General features: G+C 44.8%; 1 protein-coding gene across 8 annotated transcripts in view; it reads right to left on the reverse strand.

Moving 5' to 3' along the window:
- kcnc2 (potassium voltage-gated channel, Shaw-related subfamily, member 2) overlaps window positions 1-22,106 on the reverse strand; it is an 82,970-nt gene extending 60,864 nt beyond the window's left edge. For all 8 annotated transcript variants that reach the window (XM_071920028.1, XM_071920024.2, XM_071920027.1 and 5 more), the window contains exon 1: window positions 21,552-22,106. In XM_071920028.1, coding sequence (XP_071776129.1) covers window positions 21,552-22,106 — 555 coding nt within the window. The remainder of the gene's footprint in view (window positions 1-21,551) is intronic.
- Between the last annotated feature and the right edge of the window lie 308 nt (window positions 22,107-22,414).

The raw sequence follows: 22,414 nt of genomic DNA on the forward strand, positions 1-22,414 counted from the left end.
TTGGGTTCGAGAGACAAAATCTCATCAAATGGGGGTCCGTGGCTCTAATGTGGACTAAATTAGGGTCCTTGATATGAAAAAGGTTGAGAATCACTGCTCTATTTAACAACTCACATCCACCTCACACCCCGGCTACAGAGGTCAGCTGATGTTATACAGTAGATTTTCTAGTGCTAGTTAGTGTTGATTTTTCGGTGACTGTTGTTTGGAGTTGACAGGTGTTGACTGGAGAGTTGTTTGTCCTCTCAGGAGCTGCTGTGGCTCTGGGGCGGCTGTTAAAAACTATCAGAGGTGTTAAATTAACTCTGATAGGTGTGGACTTATATAAACACTGACACACTGTTGCTTTTTAACACTCTGGATTAAATTAACACTGATGGTTTAGGGTTTGGGTGCTGATATAAATTTGCACCATGTTATAAAAAACTATTGGCATCACAGGAATACTTAGATGAGACAAAAATCTGAGGACACAGGACAAGAAACACCAATCAAAACCTCATTGGAATAAAATGAATCTCTAATCTACAGCATGCCTGCACTCCTGTTGTTGAAAGCGCTTCTTTTGAATTCAAAACAATACAAATTGGATGAATTAGTAGAGTACAATTTCCAATAATAAAGGAACGAAAACTTGTCCTCAGAAGGCAGAATTCAAATGCGGCCTATGGGAGTGATGCTGAGATGGGAGCCAAATGGCGCATTAATTTATGCATAAACCTATGGGGTAAAACTGATCAATGTGGGGAAATGGGAATTCCCGGGAATAAAAACGTGAGTGACATCCTATCACGGGCAGGTGAATTATAAATAATTTCCCGGCAGCGCAGACTCGTCACTGTGGGAATATCACAGCTTCTCCCGCGGTAAAAGACGCCCGGGGGCCGAATGATCACGGGATAATTTGCATGATATGTCCAATTTGAAACCCACAGAGGACGTGTGTTCAAAAATGATTTGCTGATCTGCATTAATTGATGTTGATTTCTGCAGCGGCGCGTGAGATTGATTAGTGTGCTAAGCTGGGAAAGAGGAAAGTTATTATTTGATTGTTACGTACATACAGAACCTACGGGTCGGTTCATTTTCTATTGACTCTCAGCTTACGCTCAATGCATCATAAAATCATTAAATACTGAATGACAACAATGTATTCCTGTCCATCCATACCTGACATTTTTTCCACCACCTCTATCTGACTTAAAGACCCCATGAAACAGCGACTTTACTTCCTGGATTTGACGTATTTTCTGTGGGATCTGAGGGATCATTCACAACTCTAAACCGATGGAATACAGGGAGAGAAAGGCAGTTTTATTTGATGGGAGAGGTGCAGAGGGGCGGGACTGTTCCAAAATGGGATGCTTTTATTGGTTAGAAAAGTATATTTATGCCTCCTGGTGCAGCGTGATGGAGTTTATTTCATGGGGTGTAGGGCCGACCTTTCTCTCTCAGGTTGCTGTCCTGTCTCACGGGTAGTTACAGGAGCTACAGAGGCTCATAACCGAAAGGTCGCGTCCCATCCACGGCCCTGAGTCCTGTCGCAGCGTCCTTGAGCAAGACCATGAACCGCTACTTGCTCACCCACAGATTCCCCCCCCCCCCCCCCCCCCCCCCCCCCCCCCCCTCACCTGTGACTCAGATCTGATTTTCTGTTTTGTAATCAGTGTGAAGAGCAAAAAGCTGCATGGAGTCGCAGGCATGCATAACGTGAACCTGCATGTAGCTTGTATTTCAGCGTTCAAATCAGAATTTGTCTGCGTTGCCATGACGATAAGTAAATCTCACGTCATTCACCAGACTAATGATACTTAATCATTTTGGCGCCATGGCAGCTTGGCTGAGCAGCAGGACAACAATGGACAAACTGGCATCGCTTTCAGTTCACTTTGGTATCAGATATGGATTACATCCTATAACAGATATAAACAGTCATCCAAAAAAATCAGATATGCACAGTAATTTCGTATGTGAGCATGAAGGCCTGCAGTGTGAACGCAGCCTGACGCCGAATCCTTACTGTAGTCGATGAATTTACTCTCTCAAATTACTCACTTCTGGGCGAGTGAGTGGGAGTCAATCAACTTTATCCGACCCAAATATTTTGATAGGTTAGATAGCTGTGTAAACTTTTAAAAACCGGGACATGCAGTTGAAGAAACAAGTTTCAATAAATCCAAATCGATTGAGGAAAAACTGTTGCTAAATTCCCAGCTAAATAATGAATCGTACCAGCCTGCGGACCCCGTGCAGAGCGTTCCTCCTGTCAGTGTCGGACAGGTAGAGAGACAGGGGGGTCAAACAATTCAGGAATTCCCGACACCGCTGTAATCAATTTGTCCTCAGAAGACAAGATGGGACAGCTGACGTTACTTCCTGGTAATGAGAAAGTGGGGGAAAGCTGCTTTGGCCAAATGGATTGGTTCTCACATGGAAAAAACAGACTCACTGGAAGTTCACTGGATTCAACTTTTGTCCCGCTTTCCCTGCACTGACTGCCTGGTTCACACCGCAAGCTATCCCAGCATGCACAGCACAGAAAATTGCTTGCTCGTAGAAACCTGGTCGGGTTTGGTGGGGCTTCACTTGTCAGTCAGTGCAGATTTATTTTATTTATTTTAATGTAAACTTGTTTTATCTGACATTTTATCTGATGAACTTGACCATAATTTTATGTTTTATCTTCACTTTGCTTTTATCACCTTTTGTTGATTTGTTTGTGTGAAGCACTTTGTAAGATTTGTTTCGAAAAGTGCTATATAAGTAAATATTATTATAAAAGTGTGAGCCATTTACCTCACATTTTAGCCGTTCCCCTAGTCCGTTTGAGGCACATTTTAGCCGTTCCCCTAGTCCGTCTGAGGCACATTTTAGCCGTTCCCCTAGTCCGTTTGAGGCACATTTTAGCCGTTCCCCTAGTCCGTTTGAGGCACATTTTAGCCGTTCCCTTAGTCCGTTTGAGGCACATTTTAGCCGTTCCCTTAGTCCGTTTGAGGCACATTTTAGCCGTTCCCCTAGTCTGTTTGAGGCACATTTTAGCCGTTCCCTTAGTCCGTTTGAGGCACATTTTAGCCGTTCCCTTAGTCCGTTTGAGGCACATTTTAGCCGTTCCCTTAGTCCGTTTGAGGCACATTTTAGCCGTTCCCCTAGTCCGTTTGAGGCACATTTTAGCCGTTCCCTTAGTCCGTTTGAGGCACATTTTAGCCGTTCCCCTAGTCCGTTTGAGGCACATTTTAGCCGTTCCCCTAGTCCGTTTGAGGCACATTTTAGCCGTTCCCCTAGTCCGTTTGAGGCACATTTTAGCCGTTCCCCTAGTCCGTTTGAGGCACATTTTAGCCGTTCCCCTAGTCCGTTTGAGGCACATTTTAGCCGTTCCCCTAGTCCGTTTGAGGCACATTTTAGCCGTTCCCCTAGTCCGTTTGAGGCACATTTTAGCCGTTCCCCTAGTCCGTTCGAGGCACATTTTAGCCGTTCACCTAGTCCGTTTGAGGCACTTTTTAGCCGTTCACCTAGTCCGTTCGAGGCACATTTTAGCCCTTCCCCTAGTCCGTTTGAGGCACATTTTAGCCGTTCCCCTAGTCCGTTCGAGGCACATTTTAGCCGTTCACCTAGTCCGTTTGAGGCACATTTTAGCCGTTCCCCTAGTCCGTCTGAGGCACATTTTAGCCGTTCCCCTAGTCCGTTTGAGGCACATTTTAGTCGTTCCCCTAGTCCGTTTGAGGCACATTTTAGTCGTTCCCCTCACCGCATTTTAGGAACAGAGTGAGCCGTCGCAGAAATAAATACAGTCAGAGCGGAGCAGCCTCCCCAGGCGCAGCTCCTTTAACCTGCTGCTTCAGAGACGGGACTCTATCTTTATCCCAGCAAACCCCTCATGGTTCACACTGAGGAGCCGAACGCACCCAGGCGTGAACATCCTCCTGTCTGCCCGCCCGCCTGCCTGCTGGAAAAGGAGAGGAGGAGGGGGGGAAGAGAGGGGGGGGGGAGGAGGGTCCCTTTGGGTGCCCAAGGAGCCTGAATCCAGTAGAGAATTACTAATAGGATCGGTTCTGCCAGGTCGGGATCAGCGAACCGCAGGAGGAAAACCCAGACAGACGAGGATTGTAGCCTTCAGGGTCGGGGTCAGTTCGCTTTCAGTTCACTCGGCCTGTGGAGTCGATTCAAAAAAACCCAAAATCTGAAAAGTGTTGCCCCAGAGTGAGATAGCCACCGTCTGAAAGATGTGACACCAAACCTTAGAAAATGATTTCTAGCATGAAAGCAAAACTCCCTATTAAATATTAATGAAATAAATGAAGAGTTCATTTTGCAAAAACAGATAAACACCATTCCTGAAATACAAATTAACTGACTGTTGTATGTAATGCTTCTCTCTGAATACGAAATCCGTTTTGTCGCAAAAGCCGATATCGCCTATTGACAATGCATTACTAGTTTGATTGTTTGATTGATATTATGTGGGGAAAAAACCCTGATTTATAGAAATGAATACAAATGGAGTTATGTATTTTTGCAAACAAACTCGTCAAATAGTTATCTTGAGCTTTTTACTTACAAAAATGCGTATGTTTTAGCTGCTACTGTCATCTAGGGCTTTTAAATACTGAGCAGGTAAGTTATATTTTCTTTTCAAAATAGTTATATAGATTTTTGAATAGGATCCTTGAACTATTTTGCCTAAAAAGTTGTATTTTTCCAGTCTGCACATAAACAAGGGCAAGTCTGTCCTGCAGCCTTGTATCTGAGCTTTGTTTTGACTAATACTGAACCATGTCACGCATTTATAAAAAATATATCTGAGGTATATTCTTTATTCAGGTGTTCAACACACAGTGTCGGCCCTGATCCTCATGTGAAGAAGGCTAAACAAACTCTTATCTATATGCCGTGTTCCTGCATATAGATTAGATATGTATTGTCACATTTTTATATTGCGATATATTGAATTTCGATGTACTGTCCCATCCCTAGTGCTTATAGTAACTTCTCAATAGGAAGAGTTTTATTCCACATTGGGATATCCACCATTCTGAAAAAAAGTGAAACCCCTTATATTATTGTCGACTCAAAAATAACATAGCAACTATCATGCGGGCGAGGCACCACAGGTGAATAAGAAAAATATTCCTTTTCATCCAGATATTTTTCTTAAGAAGCTGCATGTCAAACAGAGGCACAGAAAAGTGGTTTGCATGCAGGGAACATGTCATTTTGAGAAAATGGATACGTTTTCTTTATCTAATGTTGTGCTCGATAAGCTCGACACAGCTGGTATAAAAACGTATAAATGACCTATTTCTAGTTGCTTCTGATTATTGTTTTGTGTATTTTATGAAGCTACAGTAAGCGGTCATAGTAGCAAAATAATATCTAAAAACTGACAAATATAGCCCAAATTTTCACTTTAAAGGGTAACTTCAGTATTTTTCAACCTGGACCCTATTTTCCCATCTTTATGTGTCTAAGTGACTAAAGGGGACTGTGTGTAACTTCCTGCAACAACTCAACTCTCGCGAGACTTGAGCGAGACTTGATTACACACAGACCGGATCAAGCGAAAGGTAAAGAAAAACGTTTCATTTCTCTGTAGGGTCCTTTCCATAATGTTGTCAGACAGTTATAATAACAATCTGAGCCTGTCAGTGGCAAAAACAAGAACTTTTATTGGACGTACATTGACGGTGTGATTTGCCCCGTCGGATTACATTGCAGCCCGGCCTGAAGCGATCTCGCTCAATACTGGACCAATTTCAAAAACTGTTGTCCCCTTTAGTCACTTAGACACAAAAAGATGAGAAAATAGGGTCCAGGTTGAAAAGTTACCCTTTAAGTCCCTTGCTTACAAAGTGGTGACATTTAAGCGGATCTTTTAGGTAATAAGATTTTTCCTAAAATAGATATACAGCATGTTGGATTGAAACCCTTGACACAAACGAAGCTGCAGCAGAATCTGCCTCCCGACTCTCCTCCCAGCTGCACTTCGGAGCAGGAGGGAGTGTGGAGGGAGCGGAGGATCGGCCGGTCGGCGGAGCGCGAAGTCGACCCGACAACGTTCCCCGCCTCGAATCAAACAAGCTGCGAGTCCCACGAGGAAAAGAGCGGCGGAGCGGACTCGACCGTCGGAGGCTCGCAGTTTGTCAGAGGTTCAGCCGCAGAGGAAACTGAATCTGCTGTTTCTCTGAGAGCAGAAGAACTCTCCTCACCTACACACACACTGCCAGGCTAAAGTCTGGACCCACCTGATTGAATGTACTCTGTTTTTCATTCTCTTAAAGTCATTCTGGTCTAAAGGCTTCTGCTTAAATGCTTTGAAATTAGTTTCTTAGACAAATATAAACAGTGAAGTTGATCCTATGTGTGAATTTCTTTCCAAAGCCTTTGCCTTTCCATCAAGGCAAAGGGCGGCTACTTTAGAGAATCTAAAATATAAGATAGTTTTGATTTAACACTTTTTTTGGTCGCTGCATAATTTCATTTGTGTTATTTCACAGTTTTGATGCCTTTACTGTTATTCTCAAATGTGGGAAATAGTAAAAATAAAGCAAAATGTAGTGTGTCCAAACTTTTGACTGGTAGTGTTGCCTATATCCAAGTTTATCTCTACATTTGAAACGTTATTTCCACTTTGCAACGGTTAATGTGTATTTTAATCAAATCCCCTCTCCTCTTCACTCCTCTTTGATCTAAAAAAATCCTTTCTTCCTCTCTCTTTAACTTTTACTTTATTCATTTTCCTATCACTTCTCTCTCACGTCCATTTTGCGGTTACAGGAATTTTGTCCAGGCACTGCAGCTCCGATCGGTTACTTGTATTTTTTTTTGGCGATTTAGGAATTTAAGGTTATTTCTACAGTTGCACTCATTGTAAGCCACTCTGAATGATTAACAGATAAATCCTTAATATGTGAAACAGTATAATTAGAGATTTCCTCGTCTGTAGGATATTCTCTGCTCTTTCCAAACCCTTCAAAAGAAACAGTCGACTCTGATGTTTTGTTCCACGGCTCTTCTTCTTCATGTCGGACCGTCAGTGTGTGTTTTCTGTCTGTGATTGATAGTCAGTGTGTGGCGGAGGGCGGCGGCCGCTCACTGACCCCGCGTACAATTAACTTTTTCTTTCCAACCGTCGACCTCCTGGGAGGTTTCGTGTTACCGGCTGCAGTCGATACCAGGCTGGCAGAGGCTGCATTACCATAAGTCATCATCAGCGGAGAGAGAGACCTCTGACAGGTACCAAGCAGGCGCCGTAACTTTATGAACAATTAACGTCTGGCACGGAGGCAGGACCGGAGCACTAGAGTCTGTGTCGTGGACTTGGGTTTTGACTCGACTTTTTCCCGCCACTCGAAACATTTTCTGATCCGTTTTTCTCCACTGTTGTCTGTTTTCTTCCCAGCGCTACAAACACTTTAAGGGATTACAGCTGTATGTAATGGTCCACAAGCTGAAGGGTACAGTTGTACGGAAGCCCATTGAGGACATATAGTCATACATTTTCCCGTGATAACGACTTACTTTTCTTTTTCTCAAGATATTGAGTTATTTATGTCGTTATCACATTTTGTGAGATCATCCTGAGATAACCAGAAAAATTTTCTTGAAATGGAAAATTCAGGTTGTTGCTTTTCTTTTTGCTGTACTTTTGTTTTTATATAAAAGCAAAATGGAGCATCACAAGTCAAATATGGTCTTCTGTTTGAATCTGTATGTACCTTAGTAATGTTCTCGAATAAAGAGATTAAAAAAAAGAAAGGCAAATTCGTCATTATCATGGGAAAACATTTTCTGTTTGAAGAAAGAAAAGCCAGCACTCTTAATGTCCTTATATCATATTTGAATGGGCAGCTATAGAGCACAAACGACGGACGCGTTTCAGCAATAAGCCATCATCAGCGTTGTGTTGCTCCAAGCGGAAGTGACACTTAAATACATACATGCATACAGTTCAATTAATTATACAATCAATGTGAAAAATACCTGATCAAAAAGTCACTATCAAAGATAACTCAACGACGATAAATCAAAAACATTTTTTGTTATCCCGAGATCTTGAGTTAATTTTCTCATTATCTCGGGAAATCAAAATGTGTTTTCTCGAGATGATGACATCGATATCTCAAGAAAACAAAGAAAACCAACTTGTTATCACGGGAAAACTGTGTTAATAAAATGGATGAACATACTGTATGTCCTCAACGGGCTTCCGTACAGCAGAGCTCCTGCAGATAGATCTACATCTGGATCCTTAAGAAACTCTGTAATCATTAATTTTGCATTTGGAAAGCCATGTATGTTCTTGCCTGTTTTGGTCTTGAAAAGAACTCGATTTGCTCTGGTCTCGACTTTGACTTTGGTCTCGACCCCCTTTGGACCCGGTCTTGATTGAACTTGAATTAATTCAACTTTGATTCAACTTGGACTTGAATAAAGCGATCTTGACTAGAAGCATGAAACATCAAACTTCTCTTGAGCTGACTGATGCACTTGTGTAATTCCTCATGAAGGCTGGAGATCAATAAGAAGACATGAGATCTAGTTTCTGTAATGACATAGCATCATGTGAAAAATATTCTTTCTGTTTTATACAACTTGAACTGTCTCTCTCTCCCTCTCTCTGTCTCTCTCACACTCTGTCTCACTCTCTCTCTGTGTCGCTCTGTCTCACTCTCTCCCTCTGTCTCTCTCACACTCTCTCTGTCTCACTCTGTCTCACTCTCTCTGTCTCTCTCTGTCTCACTCTCTTTCTCTCTCACACTGTCTCACTCTCTCTGTCTCTCTGTCTCACTCTCTCTCTGTGTCTCTCTCTGTCTCTCTCTGTCTCACTCTCTCTCTCTGTCTCTCTCACACTCTGTCTCACTCTCTCTCTGTGTCTCACTCTCTCTCTCTGTCTCTCTCACACTCTGTCTCACTCTCTCTGTCTCTCTCTGTCTCACTCTCTCTCTCTGTCTCTCTCTCTCTCACTCTCTGTCTCTCTCTGTCTCTCTCTGTCTAACTCTCTCTCACTCTCTCTCTCTCTCTCTCTCTCACTCTCTGTCTCTCTCTCTCACTCTCTCACTCTGTCTCTCTCTGTCTCTCTCACACTCTCTCTGTCTCACTCTCTCTGTCTCTCTCACACTCTCTCTGTCTCTCTCACACTCTCTCTGTCTCCCTCTCTCTCTCTGTCTCTCTCCCTCTCTCTCTCTCTCTCCCTCCCTCTCTCTCCCTCTCTCTCTGTCTCACTCTCTGTCTCTCTCTCACTCTCTGTCTCTTTCTGTCTCTCTCTGTCTCACTCTCTCTCACTCTCTGTCTCTCTCTCTCACTCTCTGTCTCTCTCTCACTCTCTCTCACTCTCTGTCTCTCTCTGTCTCTCTCACACTCTCTCTGTCTCACTCTCTCTGTCTCTCTCACACTCTCTCTGTCTCTCTCACACTCTCTGTCTCCCTCTCTCTCTGTCTCCCTCTCTCTCTCTCTCTCTCCCTCTCTCTCTCCCTCTCCCTCTCTCTCTCCCTCTCTCTCTCTCCCTCTCTCTCTCTCCCTCTCTCTCCCTCCTTCTCCCTCTCTCTCTCCCTCTCTCTCTCTCTCTCTCTCCCTCTCTCTCTCCCGGTCTGTTTTCAGTGTGAATTGGCACCACATCTCCTCTAATTGAGCCCTGCTAGCTCAGACACGGCTGCATTAACCAGCGGGTCCCTCTTTAAACCCGCCGCTCTTTGAGCCGGTGTAAATGATCAGTGGGCAGAGTTGAAAGCCGGCGAGGGCGACCGGCCTCGCAATTAGCATCAGACAGAAGTTACCCGGAAAAAGAAAAACGGCAACGTCCAGTCGGTTTCAGACGCTTCGCTTCGTGGCGAGAGAGAAAAAACAAGACAAAACAGAATCGGCTTTTGTACATTTTACAGCTTCGGCGGCGAGCGGAGCTGTCAGACAGACGGGGTCGGACATGAGTCACCGCGATGTGAGGCGACAACTCTGTTTTCGCCGCACACGACGCCCCTGTCGCCTCGCCGCCGCCGCCGCCACCGCCACCGTGACATTTTCAGTTTTGCCGCCTGACCCCCTCGCCGCCGTCTGGAAAATAAAGTCTCCCCTCCGCGGTTTATTAGGGATCGGGAATGGGAACCGAGGCGCGGCGCGAGATGACCAGGAGGAAGGAGGTCGAGTCGCCCGCTGTCACCCGAGAGCCGAGCGCGCTGCGAATGTGACGGCGTGGCAGAGGAGTGAGACGGCGCTGAACATAAACACCTCTCTGGAAACGGCTTCTGACCTTTGCCGATGAAGTCGGGAAGGCTTACGGGTGAATTCCTAACAAATCTGAGCTAATAGAGGCGGCAGAGGAGAGTTTCTTCAATACTTACTTTCTTTTGTGTGTGATGGTTTAAAGAAAAGAAACTCTAGCAGGCTGCACAGCGCATCAGACTGCATCGTCTTCTGTTGCTAAGTGACAAGCATATAAACCTTGGGCAGAGGAGGCAGAGGGAAAGGAGTATTTTTAATTTAAGTACGAACGTCATTTCTTATATTTATCGATTTATCCTTTTTTCTTTGGTAATTTAACTTTATTTTGTGTGTTTCTCTGAGGTCAGCTGGGGTGGGAAGGGATAAAAAAATTGGTGATGACTTTTGTATTGTACACTCATCTCTTGTGTGTTTTTTTGTGCTAACAACAAAAAGAACATATTGTCACTGGGTGAAAACCTTGCACACTCTTAGATACACACTTGTGTTACTTTTCAACACAACATATGTTAATGACAATACATTGTAACACAACGTGCCGTTATTAACATATCTTGTGTTGAAAAGTAACACAAGTGTGTGCAGTCCCAAAGAAGACACACAGATGTGTTAAAATGACACATCCTTCTTAAGAGTGTATTTGTTTACTTGTTTATTAATAGGGATTAGCTGTACACAAGAGTGGCAGCTATTCCTCCTGGGGTCCCACTGAAACACAATATACATCCAAAACATACAGTATGCACAACGTTTAACAACCAGGATACGATAAAATCAAAAATTAGGACCGCTTTGACATCTCCAAAATGTCTGTTTTTCAGAAAATTAAAGAAAAACAGCCTTGGTTTTTAGCTTGATGACAAAGAATTTCCGATATTATCCACTGGGGTTTTGAAAGAAATCGCTCAACTGAAGTGAAAACATGAGAATCACCAAAAACTGTTATGAGGTTTTCACAGGACAGCAGCGATACGCATGAATGTACCTTAAGAATAAACGTAACCTTTCCATCTTATGTTATGCTCATTCTATGTCTATTTTCATGTGAAGATGCATTTTATGTATTCTATTCTCCTCTTTATCTTATTCTCACTATCATTATCAAATTTTATGTGAAGCACTTGGTGCATGTAATTTCTCTGTTGTAAAGCACTTTGAGCTGCATTTCTTGTATGAAAGGTGCTATACAAATAAAGTTTATTATCATTATTATTATTATTATTATTATTATTATTAACCTTCTCCCTGTGAATCAGAGCTCGCGGCGACTCAGTCTTCCGTCTCACAGCCCGGGCCGCAGACTTGAGGAACACAAATCGGCCTCGACGTCTGATTTATTAATTACCTTTTAATGCGCGAGCCTCGGGGTTGAGCAAACGCTGCCAGAGAAAAGGACTTTCAGTAAATCCATTGTCCTTGGGATGCGCTCAATCTTTTAGAGTGAATAGCTGAGCATCAATTATTCAGCGTTCAGCCCCAGACAAATGGCATCTCGGCTCGAGCCCGCGCTGGCCCGGGCCCCTCCCGCCGGGCCAGCCGGGCGGCGCGGGGAGACGAGAGGAGCGCACCTTTATCATCCGTAAACGCGTGACACATATCTCTTCATTATAAGCGCGGGCCCCGGCTCGGGAGCAGCGTCTACATCTGCTGTATAATCCGGTATTTTTTGGAGGGGTGAGACGGACTTCAAAAGGAACAGGAGCTGACACACCGGTCTCCTCCTCTCAGGTCCGATCCGGTTCCAGCAGCTCTGCTCAGCCTCCAGTCACGGTGACACCGATTTTCTGTTTGCAAATTGAGCAATAAAGCTCATCCAATTTAGCTAACATTGACTCATATGCATTTTGTGAACAGCCGCCCACCATGTCTTCTATTTTGAGGTGATTGCCACAAATTTCAAGAACTCTCTCTCTCATATTTTTACTCCATGCAGACATTTTACACTTACCACTCCACAGGATCTGATGTAACTAACCCTTGTGCTATTTTTTTTTTTGAAAGTGAATAATGATGTGGAAACCTAGCCGAGGATGCTGGAGGGAAGAGGCGGCTGGGAGCAGGTTGTACTGTCGGGTTAACACCTACCATCCCAGATGTTCTGCTGAATTCAACCCCTCGCACCTCTAGAAACCCCCCAAAAAACGAGGCAAAGAGGAAAGTCACACATGCACTTTTTTTTTTTTTTTTTATCTCATGCTTCAAAATGCTTCATTCACACTCAAATGCATATCATGCCGATTGGCGTCCAAAACCATCCAGGACTTACAGAAACCCGAGGAAGAGAAACCGCTTTCCTCACACAATGAGCAAAAGAAATATGTTCTCGCTAGTCAATCAAGGACGAGGAGATTTCCATAGCAATGGTTACCCACAATCCACCGCTCTGCCATTCTTCAAGATGTCATGACGTCATCCTTACACTGTATCCTTTCTGCCTCGCTCCTGGTCTTTGCTGTATTTATAATTGAACTGAAATAAACACAGTTTGGCCTCAGGCATTAGGTATTCATGAGAGAGACAGAGAAGAAGAGAGAGAGAGAGAGAGAGAGAGAGAGATGGAAGGGGGGGCGAGTCTATTTGGAGGACTTGGGCTAAATTTGGCTAAAGGGGGACAAAATAGACACTTTCTATTTTCTATGCTTGAAAAGCGGGAAACATCCTGAAAGCGGTGGAAGTTAAAGAGGAAACGGTAAGTGAACTGCAGATATTGTAAAAAATTCAAGAAGGTCCCATAACTATCAGGTAAATGTTATAAAACATCCCGAGGTGCATCATAGTCGTGTTAGGACAGATTCCTACCTGTCCTATGAATATTATACGACTGTTGCAAAGATTCAAAATGGCGACGCATCGGTCACACAGTGATTTAGACCCAGTTTGGGGTCTCAGGGTAATCCCATACTTTAATCGACTGCATAATAATTTTAAAAGTCGCCTTACAAGAAAGAGAGAGAGAGCGTTTTCTTATCTCAATGGACAGTGTGTGTGTGGGGGGGAGAGACCGACAGAAAGACAGACAGAGAGAGAGAGAGAGAGAGAGAGAGAGCACGGCCTGATGGGATACCTTATATAGCATGCAGCTGTGAAGCACGGGGTCCAGTCATGCATACAGAGCGACTCCGCCTCATTAACTATCCAACAAGTTTCTCTCTCCCTGACTCTTCCTCGTGCTCACAAAGACGCGCACGCACTTTATGGTCTTTGTCTGGAAAACGGCGTTAATGTTCCAACACGGGACAGTTAAAGTGATAATCCGCCACATTTTCATCTAAATAAATGTCTGTTTTGCTGCTGTCGATCGCTAGTTGCTCTAACACAACAGTGATTTCAACATAAAGCTTTTCCATTGTCTGTTCTAAACAGCCGGTGTCTGCTAGCTCTTTCCTGGGAAATTTTTTTTTTCCGGTTTGTTTGGAATAAAACAGAAGAAGAAGAACTGGGTAGTTAGCATGAGCAGCGATAGCCACCATGGGCTGAACAGACAAAGAAAAGAGAAACTCAAACTACATCAACAGAAAATCCAAGCTCCGCCCACACACTGTTTGATTGACAGGTGATCTCTGGGAAATGTAGTGCAAAAACACACAGCAACGACCAGTTAGCACTAAAGATGCCACCAGAATTTAAAAACACACAGATCTACCACTTTAACAGACACACAGCTGTTAACGTTGAAGCCTCACTGTTCCTCCCTCTTCCCTAAAACAATATGGCCGCAGCCTTCCACGCTGCTCTTGCACGCCGAGCTATTACAGTCCGCCGAAGAAGCGTAGGATCGTGATTGACGGGGCAGATTAATGTGACTGGCAGTGGCTACAAACATGCCCAGCGGCGTGCCGTCACCACCCACGCTCGGGCAGCCATTTGCCCTGCTCTCCTACCCACCATCAGGTCTGCTGCTGTTTACACGTCAGAGCCTATTTACTCAGCGAGGCCTCGCCGTCTGTTTCCAGTAGATCGGCGGCGTCTCCTGGCCTTCCCGCAACCTCGGACGCTATGCAACGTGACTCGACAGGGGCGAGCGGCGAGACGGGCGGGCGCTCGCACACCTGTAGCTCCGGGAGGGAAAGGGACTGTGACACAAAGCACACACAGATACCACAGCGTATCAGCTGCACCAGGTATCACCTTTGACGACGATAAAGAGGCAGTTAAAGAGACATGCACACAAGGATCGGGTGTGTTAGTAACGCTCCAACACCTTTTTTTTTTTTTTTTTGCATCCCTGTCGTTCGCCTCAAAAGTAACAAGCTAGCATGTGAGGGGTTACTGAGCAAAAGGTTCACGGTCGAGCAGGTCCCTGAAATCAATCGGTTTCACGGACCGGACGGCTCTCAATGAAAACAGGCTGTGGCGATGAGCGATGATGTTGCCATGACAACAGGCAGGCTGAGCGTGCAGCCTGGCTTTGGTATCTTCAGGCGTGCGGCAGGCGGCACCCAGACGGTGTGGGTTTTTAACCTCTTAAGTGGCAGAAAGCAAGCTGCAGTCTCAGATGGGATCATGGGAGAATGGAGAGCGGGTGGGGGTGGGTGGGTGGAGGGGGGAGGGGGGGGGGGTGAGGGGGGAGGAGGGGGGGGGTGTGACTACAAAGTCAGGCGTCAGTTAAACCTCCGCCTCAGAGCTCAGAGTTCCAGGCGCAGACATGGGAAATGAAAAAGGTGGTGGGTGTTTTTCTTTTCTTTTTTTTTTTTTTGTTACCATCCCAATCCAGCAACGGCCAACTACAGAGATATGAGAGGGACAAACAAACAGATTAACACATAGGAGAACACACACACACACACACACCTACACACACAAAAAATTGTCACTGTTTTCCTTTTCAGAGACACAAACATAAACATACAGAAAAATCAACCATGAATTCTCACTCTGTCTCTTTCAGACAGACGAACACACACTGACAGCCATTGTTAAAACAGACTGCATGCAGATTAAAGAGGTAGAGCGTCGGGAGTGGAGAGAGAACAGGATGGCTACAACAATAGAAACAGCGTGGGGAGCCAGAGAAACACGCCTGCTACCGCTGACTGCTGGCACATGAGTGTTCATGGACGAGTTCGTTAAAGGGACAGATACGATTTGTTTCAGTACACCTTTGTTCTTCGGCTTACCTGGAGAGAGAAACTCACGGAAGTCATTTTCACAGCCCAAGACATGTGTTTTTGAGAGAGATTCGTATTCTGACTTCAGATATAATGCTGTTGTAGTGTTTTTAATCATCAATACATCATCATCAAATTAATTGTGATACCTTGGTATAATTACTGTAAACAACTGAGACCATGGTCAAGATGATTGGTAGCTTCTATACACACCAGTTAACTCACACTCAGGCTTCTTGGTGATGGTCTCATTTGTTTACGGTAATTGTACTAACGTCTCAAAATGAATGTGGTGATGATTTAATGATGTTAAAATGCTACATGTAGCACCTTTAATGGATCCTTTTTGGGTCATGACACTCTCTCTCGCTCTCAAAAGACAGATAACTCCTATGCTACTATAGCATTACAACACCATACTCACTCATAAGTCTCTTTATTATTATGTTTCCATTCTGATTTTCCCGCCCCATTCCATTCAACATTAGGCTGCATGTCAGAATAAGTAGTATAAAACCAATCAAAGTTAAAGGATAAGGCCGGTGTTTTTTAATGCATTGCTTACTGTCAACAAATCCTATGAAAATAACAAAATCAACAATGCGTTTGCTCTACTCCCGTTACTTTCTGACTTCCCACGTACCGTTTTTAGCCGTCAACCCGGAAGTCATTGGCTCCAATTGTAAGCTAAAAACCTTGAAATGCAGCTCACAAAGACATAGTTTCAATTTTAAAAATCGCTGTTACCACGAAAAGTCAGGCTGTTGTAGTTATTACCAAATCAAATTCAAATGGGAACAAATTCTTCATTACGCCGGGGACTATTTTCTCTGCTCCAGAACTACTTTCCTGAGATCGCAAAGTGTTTACAGCCGGCTTATTAAGTTTGAGGAAAAAGTCGGCCGGCCCGGTGCATCGTGATGATGAAATATGTTGCCCAGAGCAACGGCATGGCTCTTTGACATGTTTTTAATCGTTTTTTTAATACAATGGAGTTCTATGGCTGCTGGGACATGAGGCTGCATTGGGCACCGGCCACATGGACGAGACTTGTTGGCAAAACAAAATAATTGCTGATTTTGTTATTTTCACAGGATTTGTTGACAGTAAGCAATGCATTAAAAAACACCGGCCTTATCCTTTAAGGAATCAACCTAAATGAATGCTTTTCTGTTTATATTGGTGATTGTTTGCCTGATGTCACCGCCCCAGACTTCACTGGGTTTAGCTAAACAGCGCTGTGCACTGCATACTGCGACCTATGCGGTGTCAGGGGTCAGAGGTCAAGTGTGCAAGAAGCCTGGGCTTTCCTTTCTGTGTCAGGAGCCAAGATGGCCGCTTGGCGTTGGCAGCCTTTGGCGCGGGTCGCGCCAATCATACCTGGGCTGTAATCATACCTTTCATTTCCATAGAGGATAAATCCCCATTACTCCCTCTTAACGCCTTGTCAAGGGGCAGATTAGAGCCCCGAGGGCCTTCTTTAGCACACACACACACACACACACACACACACACACACACACACACACACCTCTCTCTTTCTGTTTCTCTCTCCCACACAAATCCTCTCTCTCTCTCTCTCTCTCTCTCTCTCTCTCTGTCTATGGGAGATGCAGGAGATCTGAACCTCAGCGTTAAAGGTTAACCAAAGCCAAGTGACTCAGGGAAAACACAGAGGAAAGGTTTCCGCATCAGAGGGGGGAGGAGGGCTGTGTGTGTGTGTGTGTGTGTGTGTGTATGTGTGTGTGTGTATATGACACCAAACATGGGCTTAATGTGGCGGCTTTGGGAGCATCGTCACCAGGCTGTTCGGTTTGTCGCCTCTCGGAGAGGAAAATACAGAAATGGATGGCGCTGTGTGTAATTTTGGCGGCAGAGAGATGTGGGGGGATAATTTCATTTCTGTGTATGAGCGCTGGCTAGTTGTCGGTGGAGGAAAACAGATGTATGCATATAGTAAACACAAGCAGACACACACACACACACACACACACACACTCAGCTCTATCAACTCCCTTCTGCCGCTGATGCATCGCTGCAACTAACTCAATATTTACTTCTGCCAAGGAGGTTATGTTTTCGCCCCCGGTCTTCTGTCTGTCAGCAGGATTTCTCAAAAACTCATGAACGGCTTGCCATGAAATTTGGTGGACAGATCAGCCTTGGGCCAAGAAACAATTGATTCGATTTTGGTGGTGATCCGGATGTGGGATTTCCACCATTACACGATTATTGATTTGGAGCCGTAACGATGAAACTAGCGAGATTGATTCCAAATCCGAAGTGTATGTTTGCAGGGCGGAGAAATCAATTTAGCTTAAAATTTAGGTGATAGGAATGATGTGTTTGGGTGTAAGAGCAAGTTGGAGATTTGTTGAGTGCCTCCTAGTTTATCACCTAAACATCCTGTATTCCTTTCACACCTAAAGACAAATCCCTCGCCTAGTCCGCACTGAAAGTTTGCTGATGGATTGCGAGAGGAGGACAAGAGATACGGGGCAAGGTCAATGCCAACACCCCCCCCCCACACACACACACACACACACACACTCCTCCAGCCCAACCCCTTCCCCCTTCGTTAAAAATGTAGATGACAGACGGACTCTGGAATTGGGCGACTGAGGAAACAATGAAATATTGATTGAATCAACAGTCCGAACCGGAAGCCAATCAACCGCCTCGTCTGGACCCTTCAGAACACGCCAAGCATTCTGGGATTACAGTACATTCACTATATTATAGGAAATACTCTAGCCTCTTCCTCCCTTGCACTGCCACCAACTCTCTTACATAGAGATATATTGGATTGAACACATTTTTTCCACTCCAAATTTCATATTCTGATCTTTTGATACAAGGTATGTCTCAGCTAAACATGAGTTTCACATGGATTAAAAGGCTGGAAAAGGTTTGTTTATATGTCAAGTGAAACAGACTTATGTTTCTTGAGTTATGATGGGGGAAGAAAGTGGCAAAAAGCTTCATCTACAAGTCAAACACTTCCAGAGTGTATGTGAACATGCCCCAAATTTCCAATGGTCAACAAAATCCAGACTGGATCTTTAACAAAGGGGGGGTGGCAGTTAAGGTAAAAGCTAGTTTCCCTAAAATATGGCTTTTCAAATATGGCTTTTCATTCCCCAAACTGCCCCAGCTCATGTGAAAGCCCACAGAAATGAACTACAGCTGCTCTTTGGCTCCCTGCCTAAAAGGAGCTGTTCGTTCTCTCTTTTCAGACACTGCAGGGTTTAAGAAAAGCTCTGGGAACTATTTGGTTGAGAGACATTAGAGTGTTTGGTTAACAATAAGTAAATTTGATTCCCCTGTATAACTTTCAATAAAGAATTATCTGCAATGATAACGCAGGATAGATGCTGGAGAACTGCAGAGACAGGGACTTCTAGCTTCTAACATTCGACCAATATGGGTTTTTGAAGGCCGATAGTGATACAGATATTTTTGGATTGAAGATGCCAAAAGCTGATGTTTTGTGCCGATATTCAATATCATCAAATTTGACCATTTTCCTGCCACAAAAAAACATAAAACAAATACAAGAATTAAGTGTTTTGCCCTGAATTGTACTCTTGTCAGGGGTGGAAAAGCCTCTGAATCAGCATTTAGAGCATCATGGGACACTAAAACTCTCCACTGAAACCCAGACTGATGAAATTATTTTAGTGTGAGCAGCTCTTAAAGGCAGAGTGATGTTTTACAGACTGAAACCCCCTGAAACTGCTGAATGAAATCACCTCCATCATATCAACAGTGGGAAACATTGCCTAGCTGATTTTTACCAAAAGGCCAATATCAGTCCAATATATCAGTCTAACCCTGATGGCTACCACTGCATACAGCCTGATACACATCTGTTAACATGGTGCACAGCTGGAACAGGAGAAATGTAGAGAATATGTCATTCACTCATAATTATCTGTTGAAAAGGAGCAACCCTCAATGTGTTTTCTGAGAACTAAATAAAAGCTGAATGAATGAATTAATTAATTTGACAATGTAGTTAGAGGCCACAGTAGAATCAGACTGGTTACCCTTTCATAGAAAATGGCAGTTATACTGAAACTAGACAAAGGAGGCAGTTCCAAGAACTAGGGTTAGACCGATATACTGGGCCGATATTGGCCTTTTAGTATCAGATATCAGATCAGTAAATCAGATATGGGCCAGCTGCTGTTGTTCGCTGCTGATATGATGGAGGTGAGAACGATTTTACTCAACAGCTTCAGAGGTGTCAGTCTGTAAAACCTGCAGTGAAACCTGCCTCACCCTGCCTTAAAGAGCTGATAATACACCTGAGAATTTGAATAGTGTGGGTGTCAGTGGAGAGTTTTGGTGTCACATGATGGTCTAAATGCTGTTTCCGGGGCTTTTCCATCCTGAAAATAGTTGAATCCTGGGGGAAACATTGAACACTTATATTCTTCTGGCATGAAAATGGTCAAATTTAAAGATACTGAATATCACAAACCATCAGCTATCGGCAGCTCCAATCCCAAAATACAGGTATTGGTATCAGTGCCATATCAGGCGAACAATACCTAGAAATAAACATTTCAGTATCATCCAGTATCATTCCCATTCACACAACGTGACATCACAGCCGGCGGTCGTTCGTCCCTCTGGCTGTCAGCCGGCCAATCAGGAAGCGATTTACTCTCTGTTAACTAAAACTCAGCGGGAGCCTGAGGCGGGCTTAGCAAAGGGAAAGTGATCGGTCTTGTCTTGAGAGACAATCACTGCAGACTTGGCCTTCTTTAATACACTGATACACTGTTCAATATCTAAATTTAAAGCAGGAGTTGCTGAAAATAAAACCATCCGAAACTCATCTGGAAACTTCTAATGAACAACTGAACTGAATATTGCCTGATTGACCATTTAAAATGTTATAAAACAAATCTTTGATCCTCCTTGATACACTTTTCTTTTAATCAGAATTGAATAATCCACATATTCATAACCTTTGGCTGCTGTTTTACGCTTGTGCGGTGTTATTGTTTTAAAACGAGAACCTTTTGGGGTTGAATGATTAAAAAGATAGAAAGTACAGAACAGTCTGCCAGCTGGGATGTCAAATATTTGATGCTGCACTGCACCCAGATGAAACCTTGTAATTTCAAGCTCACGACTTGTCAAACTCGGCAGCGACGCGCCTCTGCACACAAAACCCCGCTGATGATCAAAAGGACTGACAAAAAGTTTGGTATAGAGATGCCACATGTGGCCTAATTTTATCACTGTCTTCTATTCCCAGCATGAGGCACCGCACTAATTTTGGAAAAGATAAAAGTCCCACAGATTTCTTTTGTGTTTATGAGAAGCTGAGCATTGTTAGGGTGTAGCTGTGAGCAGAGAGGAGCAGCGAGTTATGAGATATCTGCTGAAACATAAAGAGGTGAAACGCCAGGACTGTTGAGCTGACATTATTTTTGGAAGCCAATAGGCACAGCACTTATTTACAACAGGAAGACTGTGAGTGACGCACGTACGGGATCGGCCATGAGAAAGACAAAACGTGGCTAAAATAACAGGATCAGACTGCAGCAAATCTGATGTGAACAGATGTGGGCCGGCCTCGGTCTGGCACAGCAGGCCTACACACCTCAAACACAACCAGTATCCATCCTAACAGCCCAGTACTGAGTCTTTACATGTTGTTTTCCTTGAAACAGGTGGAAAAATCTGCCATCAGGACTGAGATAATCTTGCAGGATCACTTGTCTGAGGAATCATCTAAAAACAAGTGTCAATACATTCAAACAAGGCTGAATAAAATCATTGAAATATACTGATTTGCATTGGAAACAAGTGGAATTATCTCACACCACTGGCAGATTTCTCACTTGTTTTAAGAAGACAAAGTTTTTAAGGCTCAATACTAGACACAGTGACTTGTTTAGATGGATGTTTGTGCAGGTGGAGGAGAGAGCAGCCCGCTGGATTTCAGGAGGGAGGAGGAACAGGTGAAGATGTGAGCGCGCTGTGCGGTGAAAAATGACTTCCCTTTACCCTCTTGGACGGTTTTAAACACCCGACACTACACTGACATGACTTGATCAAACGGGTGTTTTGCAGCGCAGGCTACAGTGAGTGTGTTTTTCTGCGGAGGAGAAGGAGAGAGGAGAGGGATAGAGAGGGGGAGAGGAGGGGGGGGGGGGGGGGTTGGGGTTATGGTGCGTTTGGAGATCCCCAGACGCAGCGGTGCGCCCTTACCCTCGCCGCCCGGGAGGAGTAGGGATCCTCGAATAGATTCCAGATCACCGGCTGCCACTTCCTCCACAGGCCGATGTTACCGTCGGCGGCCACGTCCTCGATGCCCAGCCGCTTCCCTATCTCGTCGTCCTCGTCGCCGTTGTCCACGTTCAGCTCGAACACGTCCAGCGCCTCCTCCGCGTCCCGGTGCTGCCGGTATGTCATCCAGCAGCAGGGCTCCACGTCCGTCTCATCGATGCCCCAGAAGGAGAGCTCCTCCTCGAACAGCGGTCCGCACACATCCGCGGGGCAGTGGAGCTTCCCGGTGCGGTAGTAGTTGAGGACGTAGGCGAAGACACCCGGGTGGCGGTCGAAGAAGTACTCGTTGGTCCGCGCGTTGTACTCGATGAAGCCGGGGACTTGTTGCAGCTGATCCAGCACGGAGTCGATGTCCGAGTCGGAGGCGAGCAGCGCCAGTCGCGTCCCCGGCAGGGTCTTCAGGGTGGTCTTGTAGGTCTCGTGCCTGGTGCCCCCGACGTTGAGGATTATCCTCTCGTTGTCGTCAAACTTGCCCATCGCTCTGTATCAGACATGACTTGATGACAAAGGGGGGGGAAGTTGGCGAGTGCAGTCCGGAGGTAACGGCGAGCCCGACGCACACACCCACAGTCCGCTCTAAAAAAGCTCCAGGATCGAGTCCGCGCGCCGCATCTCCGATTTTCACTTATCCGACGATTTCATGGCTTCTCCTGGAGGGTGGGAAGATAGATGGCATCGTTTATTTTTTGGAGGATTTCGGCAGGTGGAGGCTGTCGATGTTGTATCCCACAATCCCTCCAGTCCGTGCTGACTGTTGAATGATCTCAACCAGTGGCTCCGAATAG

Source organism: Centroberyx gerrardi, chromosome 24, assembly GCF_048128805.1.
Source record: "Centroberyx gerrardi isolate f3 chromosome 24, fCenGer3.hap1.cur.20231027, whole genome shotgun sequence".
NCBI classification, from domain to species: domain Eukaryota; kingdom Metazoa; phylum Chordata; class Actinopteri; order Beryciformes; family Berycidae; genus Centroberyx; species Centroberyx gerrardi.